Below are 21,425 nucleotides of genomic sequence, written 5' to 3' on the forward strand. Positions count from 1 at the left end.
ACAGAAACCTCACAGAATCATTGAACATGAGTGTGATTCACCAAAGGTGAATGTTTTCTGCGCGTTGTCACAACGAAAACTGTACGGACCTTTCTTCTTCATTGAGGCTGCTGTGACTGGACATTCATATCTGGACATGTTGGAGCAATGGTTGGTGCCTCAACTTAGACAAGATCTCGATGACGATTTCATCTTTCAGCAAGATGGGGCTCCGCCACATTTCCACAATGCAGTTCGTGCTTACCTGAATACGGAGATGTCTGATCGTTGGATAGGACGTGCTGGAGTAAGGGACAGATGTTTCATGACATGGCCACCAAGGTCACCCGATATGACTGCATGTGACTTTTTTTTATGGGGGAAACTAAAGGACCGTGTGTTTGTACCGCCTTTGCCACGTGATTTATAGGAACTAAAAACCAGAATTCGAGAAGCTGCCGCCACAGTCACAGAGGATATGTTGAAAAGGGCATGGGAAGAGTTTGATTATCGTTTGGACATCTGCCGAGTCACTCGTGGTTCACACATTGAATCTCTGTAAAGTGTAAACAGAACTTTGAGAGTTTGACTTTAAACTGACGTGTGTTTGAAAGTGCTATCATTAGTAGTTTTTGTGTAATAAAATATTGAAAGTGTTACCGGACTTTTGATATGCCCTGTAGCTTGAACATGGGACACGCAACTGAGGAGTTGGGTGTTCAAAGATACCTACTTGATTCTTATATAGAGATGAGCTTAGTTTTAGATGAAGACTGAACTGCTGTTGCTTGCAGGGGAGAAGCCCGGCATGCTGGACTACATGATCTGGCCCTGGTGCGAGAGGTCGGAGATGCTGAAGGTCATGGGTGGAGACCAGTTCGTGCTACCTCGCGAGCGATTTCTAAGACTGGTATGCTTATACGTTCAAATACATTTGTGGTGGTGGCATTTGTTGTATTAAGGTAGCAATGGCCAACTGGCAGCCCCTTCATTTATTCTGGCCCCAAGGTGTCTGAGGTCTACTTTTCAAAATCATAACCTTACCGCTGTATTGATATAGTATTCAGTTTTTATTGGAATGCTTCACAAGTTTACAGTGTTTAAATAAGTGGCTACAGATACAAGGAATTCTTCTGCTTTAGTAAGTTAAAAACTCGCAAATGCCGACTCACCTCCCAAAGAAGCGGGGTACAGAATAGAATAATCATAATACCAGCTACCTCTGAATATCTGGCCACACCAACATATTGTTTGAGAAACATTTGACTGCACTGACATATTGTTTAAAACATTCGAAGATCCACTTAAACCCTCTGCTATTACATATAGTTTATTTAACATTAAATTTAACATATAAATTCCAGGAAATCATTCCAAAAATGATCCTCCATAGCAATGATGGGACAAAGAAGAGCGCCCCCAACTGGCTCAAGTCGCAGGCAGCCAGCCAGCAGACATTCTCATGTTAGTGAATGATAGCAGGGGTGTCCGACTTTAAGTTAGCTAAGGGCGTCATTTTACATCTCGAGAAAGTGTGCAGGCTGCATACATGGGAATTAGACCTATACAGCAGCATCATATTTTTTTTGTAGTTGATACTCTTAAACAGAAAGATCTGTTGCCTGTTTACGAAGTTCTTCTGTTTTCTTTGTGATTGATCTTTCTATTTTCTAATCGATTTCATATTTTGTAATTGAATCGCTCCATGCAGAAAGGGCTTCAGTCACAAATTTTGAAAAAACGAGATATCGATGGAATTCATATCTTTATGGATGGTTCCATCAGCCTGTGCAGAAAGGAATTCAGTCCAATGCTTGGAAAGACAGAAACTGAAGTGTCAGGCTGAGAGTTATATGCAGAAAGGAATACAAAGTACAGACTGTTTTCCTTAGTTTTCTCAAAACCAGGTCTAATGGACTGAAGCCTTTTCTGCATGGGGCGATTCAATTATTATGATGATAATAATTAAGACCTAAATAAAAAGAATATGGATATTTAAGGTAAAAGGTGAGTATAGAAACATTCAGACAAGAGGAATTTTCATTACATACCAAGCAGAAACGACATACGCTAAAACATATGGAAACAAAACTTGGGATGTTGTGGATGGTCTGTTTCTGCCACAAAGTCTGGTACATCCGTGATGACATCAGCAAATGCATCAGAGAGTCAGCTGAGATAGATAGAGAACTTCTGTAAATTGACTTTATGTATTTCATATTTGAGAAGACACTTTCACAAAGGTATTTGCAAACTTGGACAAGCAAGATCGCGGAGAGGGGAAACTTGTTTTCTGACAACAGCTTGAAGTTGATGCCTTTCTCTTTCCTGGCGCTAAGAAAAGCATATGTTTGCAGTTCGCATAGTTCCAGTTGAGATCTACAATCAAGATCCTTCAACTTTTACACTTAGTGGATTTCTAAACAGTGCATTGCTACCCTGAAGTCCATCAAACTGTTTTCAATCTTGCATTAAATTCTTCGTGGATGATGTTTATGGTTGATGCATACTTTTGAAGCATGAAGAAAAATGAGCCAAAACTGTTTTTTCCAGACTTACCTTGAAACTTCGTTACTGGAGGTACGTTGACAGGAAGCCACAATTTAAGTCACACAGAATTTGTGTGCACTCATAGTTGGGTTCTGCCGTCTTGTCATCCCATTTGAGTTGTACGGATATAAAGGAAAAATTGTGATGGTGTCGTGTATAGTTCCTGGGGTAGCTCAGTCGGAAGAGCATCTGTGCGCTAAGCGAAGGGTCTCGGGATCGATACCCAGCCCTGTAACAATTTTTCCTTGAAATTATTAATTACCTTGAAACTTTCATGGTTCTTTCAAAAGCAGCTCACATGGCCAGATAGGTTGCGATAGTCTCATCATTTTTCTGGTGTCTCAATTTTCTTCATTTGCTGGCCATGATATCTGTCTAGAACGTTTCTCGGAGAGTTTCTTAGTTAGCTCACATATTTCTAGCTTCTAAAGGCAAAGAATCTTATCAGGCATTTTTTGGCACTAAACTACATTACTTCCAAGTGCAATAATGATTCGCCATACAAAGATTCCAAGTGTCTGACAATGTTGGTGAGTGACCCGTTTCTGATTATGCTGGTAATTTTTAGCACTTCTTTCATTAACTCACTCTGCTTTAATGATTTGAGTCTGGATGACGTTTTATTTCTTAAAACTTTTCTAATGCATCACAGACATCAAAATATGCTGCAATGGGCTATCTCAGTTAAAGCATACAAAATTTAATGGCAATGGAATTTCTGTATAATTCTATACTTAATGTAATAACCACATGCTACTATGATATGTTGCATTACATAATATTATCTATTACATCACATTGAATCAGATTAAGTTGAATGAATTATGAATTGTACTCTGCATACAGAGTGGTTGAGCAGAAAAAGGGCCGTAGATTGAGAGGTATTAGTATTGCTGATTATAAAGGAAAAACATTATATAAATGTATGTTTTATTCTCAACAGTTTTAGAGAAAACCAATCGAAACCGGAAGCAGTGCAGGTAATTACGAGATTGCCTGTATGTTGCGTTGAATTATTGTCCATTTCTGTTTACATAACATGTTAAAAAATGCCACTGTCAACCTTGATGCACTTTGCAACTCGTGTAGGCAGATGCCATGTTGCTAATATGAGCTGGTTCGGACATTCCTTGTTGTGATACCAAGCACTTAAAAGCAATTGCTCCCTTGTTTCCACTTTGCGCTTATAGACTTCGCTCTTTAGCCAGCCTCACAAACACTAATGTAATGGTATAAGGTCTGGTGACCTTGGTGGCCAAGAAATAACACCACCGCAACTGATCCAACATATGTACTTGCTTTGTATAAAGAAAGCTTTATACTGTTATTGCAAGTTATCTTGAACCTTACATCCCCTAAGTCTGTCTTTCGAACTGCTCGGTACGGCATGTACTCATCAACGTAACGGCACGGCAAGGACGCCCCTCCCTCGGGTAACGTGACTCTCTTCAGAAAACGTTGGTTCTTTCACTTCACAGCTGTCTACTGTAAAAGACCTTGGTTCAATACAGACATCATCATCTCACGACACTCCGGTTTTGAGAGGAGAACATGGTTTCGTAGCAGGTTTTAATTAACCTGTAATGAATAAGTATTTGAATATAATCGTGTGTACACTCCTACTCTCTCATCCGGGCTGGGGACTGGCAATGGCGGAGTTACTACAGCTATTTTTATACATTATATAGGTCTACATGACTTACACCTACAGCTGATATGTACATATTCTTATAACAATATTTTACAAGCTTATTATTTGAATTTACATTAATTTACAATTATACACAATCCATATCCCTATCATTGCTAACATCATCGTCATAGTCTTCAACGTTTGGTCCAAAATTAATCATTATTTCGTCAATGGCATCATCCATTCCGAATTATCTTCTTAATCGTAGGTACCGGTACTACTTTCTGAACAAGATAGAATTCTTTGATTGTATCCCGAATGACATGTTGATCGAAGTCGTCCACTTCAACTTTACACAAGTCCTAATTCTGGAATGAAGTGATTTGTTTTGCAGACTATAACAAAATAATAACTTACAACAGTAATTCATTATGTCGCTCACAGTACACGCACTATTGTAAATAACTATTATAGCAAGAATTTCTAAACATTACATACCTGTTCTTTCCCGGAGTAGTGTGAGGTTCACTTGGTTGTAATTCAATATTATTCTTAATTCTCTTTACGGAACTAATACTTTTGCCAGAGTATTTAGCTGCTCTCTCATATTTCTTGTCAAGAGGTTCCAGCAAACATTTGTTTAATTTTTCCTCCTCGCAACACTTAATTATATTTGCGATAATTTCTCTTTCTTCGCTGTGGATAACAGCGGTGGTGTGATTTCACCATAATTACTGTCCTGTAGTTGCTGCTCCATGTTAACACTACTGGTATGCAGTGAAAGAAATAGTTCTATGTTTCTTGACAAGAGATTATGATGTGGAGCATGCGCAAACAACTCAGTTGGCTCCACCCACGTTATGTGCTTCCTTCCCTCTGCCCTTCTGTCCCCGCTCAGAAAGTTCAAGATAACTTGCAATAACAGTACTTTAGTTTAGATGATATTTTGCCAGAAGCTTCCAAAATACAAAATACTACAAACTAAGATGTGACTTTCTTAATTACAGAATATACTAAAAGCTATTCTATTCCAGCACAACAGAAACGAGGACAATAAGACATATTTAATGGAACATGGCGACATTGTTGCAACGAATTTTTAAGAGGAGTGAGAAAAATAAAGGAATTATGCAGACTTATAATATGTTTTGATCAAATTATTTTATGTGTAGCTGTGTATTTAGCATCCATACATTCTTTAGTTGCATTTGTTTTTGTCAACTTAGCTCTGAAACGTGGTATACAGTAGCTGTGCCTAGAAGTGGAGGTGGTCAGACCGTATGAAATTTCAGTGGGAAGCTTCCCCTGTATGGCCCTTTCCTCCTGAATCACCCTGTATCTTGTTTGTTGTGTGTTCTGTGAAGATGGAGTGGAGGAACGCAATGAAGGAGGAGGAGTCCGTGAAGGTGAGCTACCTGGAGCCGGAGATCCACGCCAAGTACATCAACAGCCACCGTGCCGGCTACGCAGACTACGACATGCTCGTGAAGTAAGCACCGCGCCATACAGACTGACGTCCAGCCTACAGAATGTTCAGAAAATTGAAACTCTTTGTTGGTCACTTGCACATAACAGGTGGAGGACATTCACTTGTTAAGACTGAGGAACTGGATGCTGACACTTATTGCCCTGTTGGAGAAACGAGCAACCTCCTGCTCAACCAGGAAATTTCGACATCTGAATCGGGTCTCTCATTTCACTCGAACCAGACCCGGTAGAATTATTTTAGTTAGGCGAACTGTAGTTCCCTTTTGTGACATTTTATTGTGAACTCGGTGACCTCATATCCAGTTCTCACAATTATTGTGCATTATGTTTTCCATAAGTTCAGCTTCGAGCCTTTCACAAGTTTTCAGTTTCTGTATATAGGTAACTGTAGTGCTTCGGATAACCTTTGACTGTGAGGTGATCACGATATGTCACTAGTCACATTGGATCCAGCCTGTAAACATTGTGAGGAAAAATGTTAAACACGATCAGAATAATGCTTCATTCACAGCTAGCACACGTAGTGGAAGAGAGCAGCTTATCAGTCTCCATTTGAGGTGGAATTTAGCTTAGTATGACGATGTAAAGTACTACAGGACGACTGGGACAGAGAAATGCTGGGCTGTCGACATAGCAGACTCTTCGTAACACTGCCACACTGCCAAATGTCCAGGAATAACGTGCATTTATAATCACTGTGTATAACTAAGGTGTAAGTAAAGACGGAAACATTATCCCCTGCAACAACTTCAGACATGAAAACTGCACGAGGGATAATTGTCTCCATGATGCCTGAGCACCCTGCATGTATTTATGCTGTCGCTGTTGGATTTTCTGAATGTTCTGTAGGCATAACTCCTGAACTGTGTCGAAATTCTGAAACTGCCTCAGTGAGTAGTAGGTGGATGCGAGTTATAAACTTGCTAATATTCCATTTACACTTGTTTTGCACTTGGTATGTATATTTTTTGTGGTTTGTTATGGGTAACAAATTGTCATTAGTATTAGAGGGAATGTCACATAGCACACACGTACATTGTATGTGTTTTGTTTCTGAGCTGTACAAGTCTTTTTGTGTTTTTTTATTCATAAGTTCGTAAGGAATTTAGTTTTTGTCATCCTGTGCAAGAAACTCGAAAACAAACGAATAATTGAAATGTTGAGATGAACCGTGCCACGAGGAGCCGGTGCCTGCATGTGTTGGCAGCACTGCTGCCGAGTCTTCTGTCTCTGTGTGGCCAGTTACATGCACGTGTAATAATCGTCACCATTAACATGTTTGCTTTGGACTGCTTGTATTGCTGTAAATGCATCTCAAAGCATACCAAATTAGAAAGTTGGATTTGTCTTTGTCATGTATGTAAATCAACGTGAATCACTGGAACTGGTTGCAGCTATCTGTTCAGGATCTTTGTATAAAAACATCCTTACAAGGGGCAAATATAGGCAGAGATTCTGTTCTCTTTGAAGAGAGTAACATATCATAAAAAAAGTGGTCTATATACTGAATTTTTTTCATTGGATACTTCTGGGGTTATTACACTTTTTAATACACTTAATAACCAGGTACATTTTTTTTCCAAAACTGTTTAAGGTAGAGACTTGACACTTTTTATAAAACAATTCGTCTTAAATGTGTAAACAGTGCACATATCTTTAAAAAAGATTTTTTTTTTATTTAATCTAAAAATAGCTCTAGAAGCAATGCTGATGATGGATAAAAAATTAATTCTAAGCAGGCTATTAAAGTATCCCTGCATCAATTTATACGTCTTGGGTACATTAACTTGTGTGCAAAATTTAATGGCTGTGGTCCCAGTAGTTTCAGAGTACCTAAACATGGAAAATCTAACATTTTGGTAAAATGACTTAAACGTTTTCTGTATATGTACAAAGTCTTCATTCTATTTGTTTGGTATTTAAATTTTAATGCACACTCCTGGGTGGATGTACGATCTAACCCTTTGGGAGGTTATTAAATAGGCTTATAATGCCAAAATTAAAAACTCAATTTTTTTTAATTATTTTGCCAGGGCCGTAACCAGCAGATAGCACCAGGGGTTTTTCTGATCTCCTTAGGGGTTGCTCTGACCTCCTTAGGGTTGCAGCTGAACTAGGTCTTGAGCTGAATTTCTGATTTTTTTTACACAATTCAATAAACACCAGGTATAAAATTATTAATTTCATATTTATCTATTAATCATCATTTAGTACAAGAATAATGAAACATGAAACACTAAATATTTTAAACGTCACCTGAAAGGATTGAAGTGAAACTTTATGAACCTAACATAGCTGTAGTTTTCTTTAGGTCTGACTGTACTTACAGTAGGTACGATTTTTTTTAGTTACTATAATCAATGATCATCCAGTACGGTGCGGAACGTTACAAATATACGAGCTTAGGAGCAATTTTAGGAGCTGGTTGCAGAATAGTTGCCAGCAACTCCTGGAACCCCTCTGGTTTTGGTCCTGCATTTTGCCTGAATCCAAACATATAAAGTAACTTATAGAATTCCTAAAGTATAAATTGTTACTTCAACTGATGACGAAGCTAAATCCACTTCTGGAAATGTTTTACTTTTAGACATGTTTACAGACATACGAGAGTCCAAAGAAAACATCATTTAATGATGAACCAGTTCAGAACTGAGGTGAACGCTTGCAGGCTGTAAAAGATGAGTGAGATTGTTCATTATTGCTTGAGTTCGCAGTGTGATGTTTGAAAATAGAGATTTATTTGCAACATGTGAGCCACCATGTTGTTGTAACTTTGTGCAGACAGGAACAAGCATCTCTGTTGGTTTGGCGAAATAAAATTGATAAAATAGCACCGGATTTTCATTGGCTGTGACTGTGGGCTCCAGAACTGCATGCTGGCACTAGATGCCCCCCCCCCTTTCCCTTATCGTCCCACACTGAGGATCCAATGCGAGTGTCAGCTGTTTCTGACCTGTAATAATTGAGCAGGAAGCGGATGTCATCACGACGTTCTGCAGATGCGACTGATCAGTCTTTGTATGCAAGACAGAGCTGCTTTGTTTTCATTTTAATCTGTTCCTATACTCCGTGCACTCTGACAATGAGTCCCAATGTAAACAAGGAAATTTTACCCAGCCACAAGAACCAGACCAAACATAAGTCATGATAAACTGTTATACAGGGTTAGTTAAAAGTCCCGCACCACCTAAATAACTTTTGAAGCATGTGGTTCAGTGACATGAAACTTGGTATGTGGGGATAACCATATACTAAGAACTCAATAATGGTATTACCGAGTTTTTTCTACTTCCGGTTTAACCGGAAGTAACTCCAACTCTCTTATTTTAAATGGAACACCCAATATATTTTTTTTTATTTTTGAATAAAGCTCATTAAGAGCTTTTCAAAAAGTACCCACACTTGATACTTTACAAATTCAGTGTTGCTAAATAAAAATGGAAGTGGTGCAAGATATTCCTAAAGCCTGGTTAAATCATTCCTTAAATGGTTTCTATGATCGAGTGACACATTGTAAAGCAGCTGAGGGCTACCAATTTGAACACACAATTTAGAAGGTGAGCTAGCTTTGTTTCGTTTTTGTTAAGGAAGGAGTATTTTATTATTTTAATATTCGATACACTTTCCTGATTTCTTGACTTGGCAACACTGAATTTGTACAGAAGTATCGAGTGTGGATACTTTTTGAAAAGCTCTTAATGAGCACTATTCAAAAATTAAAAAAAAATATATTGGGTGTTCCATTTAAAATAAGAGAGTTGGAGTTACTTCCGGTTAAACCGGAAGCAGAAAAAACTCGGTAATACCATAATCGAGTTCTTAGTATATGGTTATCCCCACATAGCAAGTTTCATGTCACTGAACCATATGCTTCAAAAGTTATTTAGGTGGTGCGGGACTTTTAACTAACCCTGTATATTTAGATTGTGCACTACCATACTACTGTGTGAATAGAAGTCTTGTGGTCACTGGGCAGTCAGTGTTTACATCAGGACCCAAACATAGCAGAGTGTAGGGTATGGAATATTACCCAACTGCGAGGGGTTTTGATTGCGGTATTGTGTTCTTAGCAAAATACAAGTATTGTGAAGGATGACCATATCTTACAGTTAATAGAGGTACGGACCACCCCACCCCACGGGTATGTAGGAACCTTTGAGGTCATTTTGTTTCTAAGCTCAGTGAGTGCAGGCCTGGGATCAATCCCAGCTGATTCTGCGAGATCTGTGGCAGACAAAGCGGCTGTGCGCAAGTTTTCCTTTGCCATTGTCCGTATCCTCGTCACTGCCTGCGCCCTGTACAGTGGTGAGGCGTCATGCAGGTGAGAGTCTAACAGATAAGATGAGGCAAAGTCTTGAATTAATGAAGCTAAACATAATACACTATCTACCAGAAAGTAATTGGGCACTGTTTTTGCCCCTTTGGAACCTCGTGGTACCACCTCTTGTTGCTATAACAGCAGCCACCCTGTCAGGCATGCTCTCCTCTAGTTTGTGTAGGATATCCACTGGAATGCGTCGCCATTCCTCTTGCAACATGGCACTCAGTTGGACAATGTAACGATGAAAGAGTAATAGAATGGAAAAAAATTCTCTCCGGCGCCGGGATTTGAATCCGGGTTTTCAGCTCTACGTGCTGATGCTTTATCCACTAAGCCACACTGGATACACACCCCAGCGTTGGACAGAATCGTCTCAGATTATGTTCCAACTCTTGGGTTCCCTCTAGTGGCCGCCCTATGCACTACGTCATAGATGTCTATGAACGTAGGACTGAAGTCCACACATGTGCTGAGGTGCACTCGTTATGAATGACTAGTTGGCCGGGATCCGACGGAATAAGCACCATAGAGCTGAAAACCCGGATTCAAATCCCGGCGCCAGAGAGAATTTTTCTCCGTTCCATTACTCTTTCATCGTATGATGACGCAGAATATCTGCATGGAAATATCATATGTACTTCGGTATATTAAAATAATATATATGATATGCGTAAATCACTTCGTGATTTAAGATGGCGCTTATTCCGTCGGATCCCGGCCAACTAGTCACTCATAACGAGTGCACCTCAGCACATGTGTGGACTAAAGTCCTACGTTCATAGACATCTATGATGTAGTGCAGAGGGCGGCTACTAGAGGGAACCCAAGAGTTGGAACTTAATCTGAGACGATTCTGTCCGATGCCGGGGTGGGTATCTGGTGTGGCTTAGTGGATAAAGCATCAGCACGTTGAGCTGAAAACCCGGGTTCAAATCCCAGTGCCGGAGAGAATTTTTCTCCGTTCCATTACTCTTTCATCGTGTGATGACTCAGAATATCTGCATGGAAATATCATATGTACTTCGGTACATTATAATAATATATACGGACAATGGAAGTTGCCCGCATCTCCAGAGACCTCAATCGCTGGTCCAATTCTGCCCAAAGGTGCTCAGTGGGATTGAGATCAGGACTCCGTGCAGGCCAGTCCAACCAGTGAACATTATTGTCTGCATACCACTGCATAGTAGCCGCCGAAACATGGGGCCAACTTCCATTGTCCAACTGAGTGCCATGTTGCAAGAGGAATGGCGACGCATTCCAGTGGATATCCTACACAAACTAGTGGAGAGCATGCCTGACAGGGTGGCTGCTGTTATAGCAACAAGAGGTGGTACCACGAGGTTCTAAAGGGGCAAAAACAGTGCCCAATTACTTTTTGGTAGATAGTGTATATTAGTACAGTGCGAGCAGTGGTGGCTCCTAATAAGCTACAGTATAACTCACTGGTATTATTTTTTGTACAGTACAGTAAAGTAACGTTTCTTTTTCTCTCTCAAAATGTGCGATTTTACATTATTCAGTCTACCGAAACTTGCGAAATGAACTTCACTGTTGTATACTGAGCACTTACTGTGAAGAGGTGAGGCTTGTGGGAGATGTATTTGCTGCATGTTTGTTCTGAGCGAACATCATTTTGGTGAATGGTTTATTGAAAATACAGTAACTATGTTCTACGTCTAGAAAACTAGAAATAAAACAATTAGACTGACTTCTTCCAGAAATCTAAAGGGAAACATAACGTTGCTTTTAGTGGAAGTTGAATAGAAATTAGGTAGTAGCTGGTTGTGGAGTTTTGAGGGCTTGTCTTTGTTTTCTTGCTAGAGTCCTATTTTACAGTGAATAAACATCTTAAATATTGATATAGAAATTACCTTAATTTCAGTTTTATTTTGAACAAATAACCTATTTTTCGGTGTTATTTCGCATTTTTAAAATTGACTTTTTGACTCTCGCCATGCAAAATACTTTACTGAATATTCCTACAATGACTGGAGGTCTGAATCATCATGTATATCTTAACAATACTGACAGTTTTCTGCTGGTACTTGTCTGTTGTGTAGATAAATTTGTCTAACAGTCTTCCATCCTGCGTGTGAATAATATGAAGTAATAGGCACCACAAAATATTCAGGCTATATCTGATTTTATTACGGAAAGTTAGCCCCATTTCTGGTTCGATATTTATTCTATTTCGATATTTTGTTTTGTTGCAATAGGAACAGTGCCGGAAGAGCTTTCTTTGACAGTGCTGGGTATTCTTTTCTTCACCTGCACCAAAACTCCAGCAGGGGTAGATTCAGAAATTCATATTACAGGGATGTATTTATTGGAAATCAACCATATTAACTCTTCGATTTCTTCAGCCGCAAAAGATGACGACTTTTATTGAGTGTGAAATTCAAATTGTTAGCCACAATTGCCGAGATAATGTTCTCTGTTATCTGCAACATAGTGTGGTACAAGTCCTCCAAATGTTTGACACTTTCTTCACAGAACTCGTCTATTTTTTGCAACTCTCCATTGATCTCCACCAGAAAATCTTACACCCACGGAACCACCTGATTTAATCATTCAACTCCAAGCACTGATTCAGAATAATTAATGGTTTGACTGAATGCTAGATTCATGTATTAGTAAGTAAAGGGTGCGGCAAAACATCCTCCCTAATTTAAAGTGTAAATAAAGGACAGATGGATCAAAATAAGGAAACTGTATTAATATGAACCATATCTAAACAGTGGGAAATTTAGGTTTACATGCGTTGCCATAGCGATATCAAATGACATGCGCAAAACAAGAAGAATTGAATCTGACATTGAATACACGGAATTGACATTCAATTAGTGCAAACTGTAATCTGTAACGAATCCCAACTATGCCGTGGACATGCGAAGAACGTGCTTACTCTGTGGTATCGTTTCTGGTAAGTGGTAATTCCGTTGTCGCTGCTCAGATGTTTCCCGGATGCTTAATTTCTTCACGTGGCAACGTCCCCTGCCCAGCACAATCACCAGACCTTACATCATGCGATTTTTTTCTATGGGGACATCTTAGGGCTGAGGTGTTCAAACATCGGCCGAGGACTTTGCCAGACCTAAGAAATGCAATACAGGAAGAAATTGGTCTTATTCCTCAAGAAATGCTAGTTAGAGTGATTCAGAATTTCCGAAGTCGCATTCAACAATGCATTGATAGTGAAGGACACCACTTGAGAGACACGTTATTCAAAAAATGAAAAGTTCCGGGAGGATGTCTTGCCGCACCCTGCATTAAACACCTGAATTTGTCCACAAGCCGCCACTGAATGCCTCTGTTTTGTGTTTGATGCAGAACGAAGTTTCACGTGTAGCTGGAAGTGTTGCAACATTCTATGTTTTCACTTTTATTGTTCAAGGAAGCAAATCGAATAAAATATCAACGAAAGAAGCAGCAAGTGTCAGGCGTGTCTGTAGATAAGCATCGGGTATCTTGCTCCCTGCATCTACAGACTTCAGGATCAGCAACATATAGCGAGAATGAAATAATTTGCTGTAAATTCCATGTCACTTATAAAGTTGGCCCTCTTTATTATTTATTTGTTGTTCCACGAAGAAGTAGGCGTGTGTCTGTGTAACTAACTGCTAGAGCCCAGCCTGCTGATTTGCTCCCTCAGTCTAATTGTGTGTTATCTGATTTTTGAAGCGCACGGGCGTCTCCGAAAGTTGCGTGGACACCTCACCACTGGCCCAGGGAGCTTGGCAAACTCTCGTCCTACTACGACCTCCGCAGTTCTAAGTAGAAGGAAGTGGCGACTGATCTCCAGGGCGTCTGCAGTTCACTGACATGTCTGTCTAAGTTAGTCTTGGCTGTTGTTTGGGTACTCAAGTCCTGGTCTTTGAAAACTGCAGTTCCACTGACATATATTAAAAAAGCGAGGGACATGATGTGAGCTTTTCAGACATATCAATGACTGTATTGGGAGGAAGCTATGTTCCGAAATATTGAATGTCCAGTTTTAATGAAATCCCTTTACATTTTGTGGGGAAAAGTCACAGTTTGGGGAACGGCTTGGATGCTGACAAAGTGCAGTTAAAATAAATGATAATGCATCTTGATTACACAACTTTTAACACTGTATCACTTCGGAATATGTATGATAAGTACTTTCTTGTGTTAAATTTTTTGACGTACCTTGTTAACATGTTTCGACCTATTTTCGGTCATCTTCGGAACTGGTTGTTGTTGGTCTTGGTGCCTCTTGTTTCCTGTGTGGGTGCGTTCGTAGTGTAGAGTCAAAGAGTGTATGTGTTTTGAAATTGAGTTGTGTGTTGAGAATATCATTGGGGTGTGTTTTCGTGTGTCTGTATATTTCATATTGTTCTAGTGTGTTGAGTTTCTGGCTTTTTGGTTGGATGTGCAGTATTTCCATGTCTGTGTTGATGTCTCTGTAGGTGTGGTTGGCATTTGTGATGTGTTCTGCATATGTGGAGGTGTTTTGTAATTTTGTTATGGCGTATGCCATACAGGCATATGCAAACTCAAATGTAACACCTGCAACAACTTCTACATAGTTCAGACAGGCAGATCATTTCAAAGAACACATCACAGCCATAACAAAATTACAAAACACCTCCACATATGCAGAACACATCACAAATGCCAACCACATCTACAGAGACATGAACACAGACATGGAAGTACTGCACATCCAACCAAAAAGCCAGAAACTCAACACACTAGAACAATATGAAATATACAAACACACGAAAACACACCCCAACGATATTCTCAACACACAACTCAATTTCAAAACACATACACACCTTGATTCTACACTACGAACGCACCCACACAGGAAACAAGAGGCGCCAAGACAACAATGACCAGTTCCGAAGATGATCGAAAATAGGTCGAAACATGTTAACAAGGTACGTTAATAAAATTTAACACAAGAAAGTTCTTATCATACATATTCCGTAGTGATAATGATCACAAAAGTTGAAATTCAGTAATAATGGCATTTTGCTGATAGAGTAAGATGGCATTTCACACCTAAATTTTAACAGTCGTACTCTGTGCAGAATAGTGCAAAACCTCTCATTCCCTCTGTGCTGCCCCTGGAGGCTGAACTGCTAACTGCACCTTGCTTCTCAACCCACTAACATTCTAACGCCTTCGTCCAGCGCACGTTTGGAAGTGATAACACCGCACATCACGCTGTCTGCTTGGAAACCGCATTACATTAGATTAGCTGACAAGCAAACGTTCTGATGGGGGCAGATAAAAAAGTTATTTTTTTTCTTCCACCGTGTTAATAATGTCAAAAGAAGTGCTTATACAAATTTTGGCCACTCGACCGCAATTACGGGGCCGTCCAGAAAGTGATTTTCCCTGGGGCCGTTTATAGAAAAAAGCACAATTGCATGGAAATATTTATTGAAACAGATACAGCAGTTGTTGCGCAATTTGTCAACATGGACACGGAAATTCCGACTTAAACTAAATCCAGAAAAATCACAGTCAATCATTGTGGGTTATTCACGTTTGTTAAGCACTATTACCATACCAAATTTGTCTCCGATTAAAATACACGGCACCGAAATTCCGTTCAGTGAATCAGTAAAGAATCTAGGTATTTATATGGATAAAAGTTTAAATTGGAACATTCAAGTTGCAGAAACCTGCAAAAAAGTATTCTCATTAATCCACTCGTTTAGACGATTGAAGAATTTCCTACCCTTTTCCATGAAAAAAATGTTAGTGCAAACACTCGTGATGCCCCACTTCGATTACTGTGATATTCTGTTTACTGACCTAAGCGTTACTTTGGCGCAGAGACTACGTGTTCATAATATGTGCGTCCGTTTCGTCTGCAATATTCGCCGGGCTGATCACGTAACACCATCCCTCGAAATGTTGTCCTGGCTCCGTCTAGAAGATCGTAGGAAAATCCACTGTCTTTCCCTTCTCTTTCACATATTGCATTTCTCCACTCCTGTCTATCTTGCGTCTCGTTTTCAAAATTTATCCACCCATCATAACCTAGACACACGATCACAACACTCCTCAATATTATCCATTCCCTCCCACCGAACATCCTCATATTCATCTTCTTTCACTGTGGCTGTTCCTCGGCTTTGGAATTCCCTACCGAGTAATGTCAGGGACTGTCAGACATCAAACCAATTTAAGAATAGGCTAACGAGATATTTTTCTAACAATTCTTGTTAACAATAATAGCTGTTTCAAGTTTCTCAATGTTTAATTGTTATATATATCACAGATAAATATCTAAATTATCTCATTATTATTATTATTATTATTATTATTATTATTATTATTATTATTATTATTACTATTATTACTATTATTTTTACTATTATTATTATTATTATTATTATTATTATTATTATTATTATTATTATAACTATTTCTTACCAATGTTTATTATTGTCACACTAACATTAGTTATCCAACTTTCATTATTTACTTTCATGTTGTTTTATGGTCTAGATATTAATGTAATAACTATGTAAGCAAATGTATTTAATTAGAATTAGAGTCTGGCTGGGCGGAAGAGAAGGCCTACTGGCCTTAGCTCTGCCAGATTAAATAAATAAATTATTATATCCCCCACTGGAATTGAGGCATTTGTCATACCATAGGATCAATTTTTGTGTCTTAGAAGTCAGCCGCCTCAGATCGGAAGCAGCGTTTGACTGCGTCAGCACCTCTCTCTGTCGATCCCATGATATGAGAAATGTCTCAATTCCGGTGGAAAATATGTTGAAAAATAGCTCAACAATTGCTGTGTCTGTTCCACTAAATTTGTCCAATGAAATTGTTTTTTTTTTTTTGTCCTGTTAATGGTCCCTGGAGAACTTATTTTTTTACAGCCCTCGTAATTGCGGTCGAGTGGCCAAAATTTGTATAAGCACTTCTTTTGGCATTATTAATATGGTGGAAGAAATACATTTAACTTTTTTATCTGCCACCATCAGAACGTTTGCTTGTGAGTGCAGGAAATGTGCTGGTTGCCTCTTGGATCCAAGCAGCTTCCTTCTACAGGACTAGCCCACTCAGGTAGGAACAGCTGCATGAGATCGTTGCATTTACAGAGCCAACTGTGATGAAAGTTGCAAATAGTAACGCTGTGAATACTAACAAGATTGTTGCAATGCCTTTCCTTCCCTCCCTTTAATGGCACTCCAGTTCACATGTGACTGCTTCTGCTGCTTATTCAAAGGACATGGGCTGTGTCCTCAACTCTGGGCATGATGCACCGTGTGTTTTGTGGTGAAGGACACAGCATGTGTCCCACACTCAGAAGCACACGGCGTTTGTACTCCTGCTTGGTATGAGATATTTGACTTGGTTTGCAGATCCTGTTAGATCACATTGTTCAACACTGATTCACATTTCCTCTTTGAGATAGTGCCAGTTGTTTCTTTTCCGGGACATTTTAAACTGTGTAAAAATTTTTTTTTTGAAGTTGAATAATGCACGTTATACCAGCGTGACTGCAAAACAGGGAGACATCTTGTGGGCATAGGAGGTTCAGGACTGCTGTAGACAGACCAACAACAGTTGAACTGGGAAGACCGGAGAAGCTGCCACATCAAGCAAGTCGATTCGTCACTCTGCCAGAAGAAACCTTGTCTTGTGTTCACTTCCCATCAGAGGAATATTGCAGCAGATTGGTGTTTAGGAAGATCCTTTCGTTTTGTTTTTGTGTGTTCAGTATATTCGTAGATGGAATGTAAATGAAAGAAATGTGTTACCTCTGTGTTCAATTATTAAATTTACATATTTCTGTTCAATTCTGTAAAGTAATTTAAAAAACGGGGCTACTTTAGAGAGAGTTGCAGACACTTAATTTGCTGTACAGATCCAGCAGTTGGTTCTCGCGAATTTCTGCACGCTGTTTTAAAGTGACAGTAAGGTATAGAAATATTAAAATAAACTGGATATGGCTTCAACAGTGCTATTTACTGGCATGTTACTATTTTTTTGAGATGACACAGTTCAAGTGATCAACTCGGTATCTTACGATTTGTTGCAAACTTACCTGGAAATAGTTCATGACACGTTGCAATAAACCTGGACTAATGTCTGTATCCTGTTCCTGGGTACTGTGTGGTCTCGTTTGAAGCACTCTTGCTTTGTGATATCCTCACAGAAAAAAATCGGCAACTCTAGGGTCTGGGGATCAAGCCGGCTAGTTGATACCGCCAAACCGAGAAATTAAATGTCCAGGGAAGAAATTTCTCAACAACTGTGCCGTGTCTCTGGCAATATGGACTGTATTCCCATCTTGTTGAAATCAAATGCCATCCTGTTTCGTGTGTCTCTGAATAATGTCTGTAACACTTGCCGATACCTTTCACAATTCACTATAATAATTCTCATTTTTATCTTGAAAAAGTAGGGAGCAACGATGACTAGCAGAAACTGCTCGCCATAGGTCACTGTACATAGGCCATTCATGCAGTATCTAGACAGCATTTTACATTTCTGCCAAACTCGTCAGAACCAATGTGTTATGAACAATATTGCAACAAACCGTAAGGTACAGAAGAGATCACTTGAAATGTGTAATTTTCAAACAATAATGACATGCCTACCTCTGAAGTTCTGGCTGATATGTGCATCTATTATCAGGCAGTACATCTCACTTGATTATATGTATCAGAGAAAGAACAGTTGTTTGTACCAATGCTGTCATGGAGGCCATATGGGGCCATACATGATATATTTTTTTTGATTAATCATAAGGGGAAAAGAAAATTTTGTCTGTACAGAGCCATATGTGGCGGCCGGGTAGCTCAGTTGGTAGAGCAGCTGGCTACGGACTGGAAGGTCCGGGGTTCAATTCCAGGTGGTGACAGGATTTTTTCTCGTTGCCAAACTTTCAGAACAGCCCCGAGGTTCACTCAGCCTCCTATAAAATTGAGTACTGGGTCTTTCCCGGGGATAAAAGGTGGTCAGAGCGTGGTGCCGACCACACCACCTCATTCTAGTGCCGAGGTCATGGAAAGCATGGGGCTCTACCTCCATGCCCCCCCCCCCCAAGTGCCTTCATGGCATGTTACGGGGATACCTTTACCTTTTTACAGAGCCATATGGTATATTGGTGCCTAAGTTTTGTACGCAGAGATCTGTACCGATCTTAGATCATCTCTTGCTGTTCCTAATGTATTTTGTTTAATGTTCATAAACAAAAATTGTCCATCTCTGCAGCACTGGAATCCAGAATTATATAAAATAATGGTTGAAAAACAAGAAGTGCTGCAAATACACACTCCAAGATTCATCCAGACAAGTGTGCATCTACAGTGGGGCTACATGGTGTATTTTTTTAAATCAAACTTGTTATACAATTAAAATGTCATTGATTAAAGTTCACGTTAATACTTTGTTTGTTAAAAACATAAAATTACTTAGTCATACATTAAGAAGTGTTAAAATTTTAAAAAAAGGTATATACCTTCGACAAACGGCCCATTTCGACGTTATGTCACATCTTCTTCAGTGTCTCCTGACAAATGCACATCGCAGAATTCAAGCTCACCAGTAGTTCAGGAGACACTGAAGAAGACGTGACATAACGTCGAAACGGGCTGTCTGTCGAAGGTATATATACCTTTTTAAAAATTTTAACACTTTTTAACGTATGACTAAGTAATTTTATGTTTTTAATTAAAATGTAAAGCAAAACAATTTCTTTACTTTTTAATATTAAAAAAAATCATTAAATGACAGTCTGAGAGATAGAGAAAGGAGAGTAAAATATATTTCAAGGGAGAAAACAAGGGGTGGGGCTTATGGCCAAGAGAAAAATTACCATGACAGCACTGGTTTGTATACACCTGAAGTCTGATTAGTGGAATATGTAGCTAGTCAGTGGTGTATGCATTGGAGGGGGAAAGGAACTGGCCACCCTACCCCATTATCTCTGGCTAGTTTCCTCATGAGTGATGCCTTATTGGTATTATGAGGTTCAAACCTGTCTTCAGACAACACCAACAAAAACAATGACATGCCAATAAATTGCATTGTTCAAGTGATATCCTGTGTTAGTTTGATATTTCTAAAACTTATACTCACTTTAGAACAGCATGCTGAAATTCGCCAGAAGAAACTGATGGATTCTGTTTAAGCAAAAATGTAATACCAATGAAAGATGAATCCTTGTCCCATCACGACATTTTAAAGTTCAGGACGAATGTCCTGTGCCAGTAGAATCTCAAGATGACAGCACACGTTTTTAAGTAAAAGTGGACACTGCATTGGTCTTACTTAAACTTGTGTCCACCCCTGAAGCTTTGTGTGGTACTAGTCCTAGTCCATTTGTCCACGAAGCCCTTCTTATTGGCTAAATTTGTCCAGCACTTCCAGGTTTTATTTATATACGTCGTTGTTAATGTAAAATGTGTTTGCTTTTCACTTCATATTCAGTTTTCCTGCTGACACTTGGAATAAAAAGACGAACGTCATCACACCTACAACTGAAAACTCATCTATGTTAAAAGTAGTAACACGTAACAGGTCTAAACTAATGTAATGCCACAGCCTTCTACACACACATACACATATATATAGAGGGCTGTGGTAATGCAGGAAGTGAGAATTCTTGTGCTGTTTCAGAACTACTATTTTTTTTAAATAGTGTATGATATGCCGAAAGTAATTTTCTCATAAATGACGTAACAATTAACTTTGCTGCTATCATTAACTTTAAGTTGAGTCCTTGTTTTCATTGACTTGATTTGTTAGCTGTACGTAGGAAAAAATATTCAATGAAAGATAAGTGGCAGTGTTGTTATACTCTCCTGTTTGAGAAGTATTTCTTGTAGGCTTATGTACTTAAAATTTCTACAATGTGAATTTCAAAGTGTATTGTAAGATTAACAGACATATATTTTTAGAAAAAAGCTACGAATTAAGTAAATATTTCTTTGCATTCACAAAAATAAAAACCAGAAATTAACAGAATTAATTTTTTTTCTGTGTAAGCCTACTAAATATGTACGTATATTCCATTGGAAACTAGTTTGTATTGTAGAAACGCAATAATTGTGATAACTTTTTTTATTTAATAAGACAATTAACTGTCTCATTTCATATATTTATAGAGTTGTACACTGGAAACATGTTTAAAGTTAGTTATGTAACAAAAATAATAATTTATTAAATAAATGTAATGTAATACAGAAACCAATTAAGACTATTATTCGTGCAAGACTTACTGACGATGACTCTCATCTGCATTGTTTATCGTGTATTTAACCAAAGGAATGCAGCAGGTAAGATATTTTATATTTCTGTTACTGGAAGTGTTCTGAGATTTCTTGTTTATGTTACAAGATTTCAGGCTTTCTTTTGAGTGAAGAGAAGAGGATACAAAACTGAATCGAGGTCCTCTTACAGTGGTGGACTGCATGTGGCACAGACGATGCTGTTACTGCTGCT

At 38.9% G+C, this 21,425-nt stretch overlaps 1 protein-coding gene across 3 annotated transcripts in view; it reads left to right on the top strand.

The window, feature by feature from the left end:
• Nucleotides 1-21,174, top strand: part of LOC138713064 (pyrimidodiazepine synthase-like) — a 47,166-nt gene extending 25,992 nt beyond the window's left edge. The window contains exons 5-7 of one of the 3 annotated variants that reach the window (XM_069844802.1): nucleotides 774-889; nucleotides 5,527-5,651; nucleotides 13,656-14,241. In XM_069844802.1, the coding sequence (XP_069700903.1) occupies nucleotides 774-889; nucleotides 5,527-5,651; nucleotides 13,656-13,752 (338 nt within the window). In that variant the 3' untranslated portion in view covers nucleotides 13,753-14,241. Of the gene's footprint in view, nucleotides 1-773; nucleotides 890-5,526; nucleotides 5,652-13,655; nucleotides 14,579-17,445 lie in introns of those variants that run through there. The other 2 variants (XM_069844803.1, XM_069844801.1) reach the window with 2 other exon arrangements.
• The last annotated feature ends 251 nt before the right edge of the window (nucleotides 21,175-21,425 follow it).

Source organism: Periplaneta americana, chromosome 14 (assembly GCF_040183065.1).
Source record: "Periplaneta americana isolate PAMFEO1 chromosome 14, P.americana_PAMFEO1_priV1, whole genome shotgun sequence".
NCBI lineage: Eukaryota > Metazoa > Arthropoda > Insecta > Blattodea > Blattidae > Periplaneta > Periplaneta americana.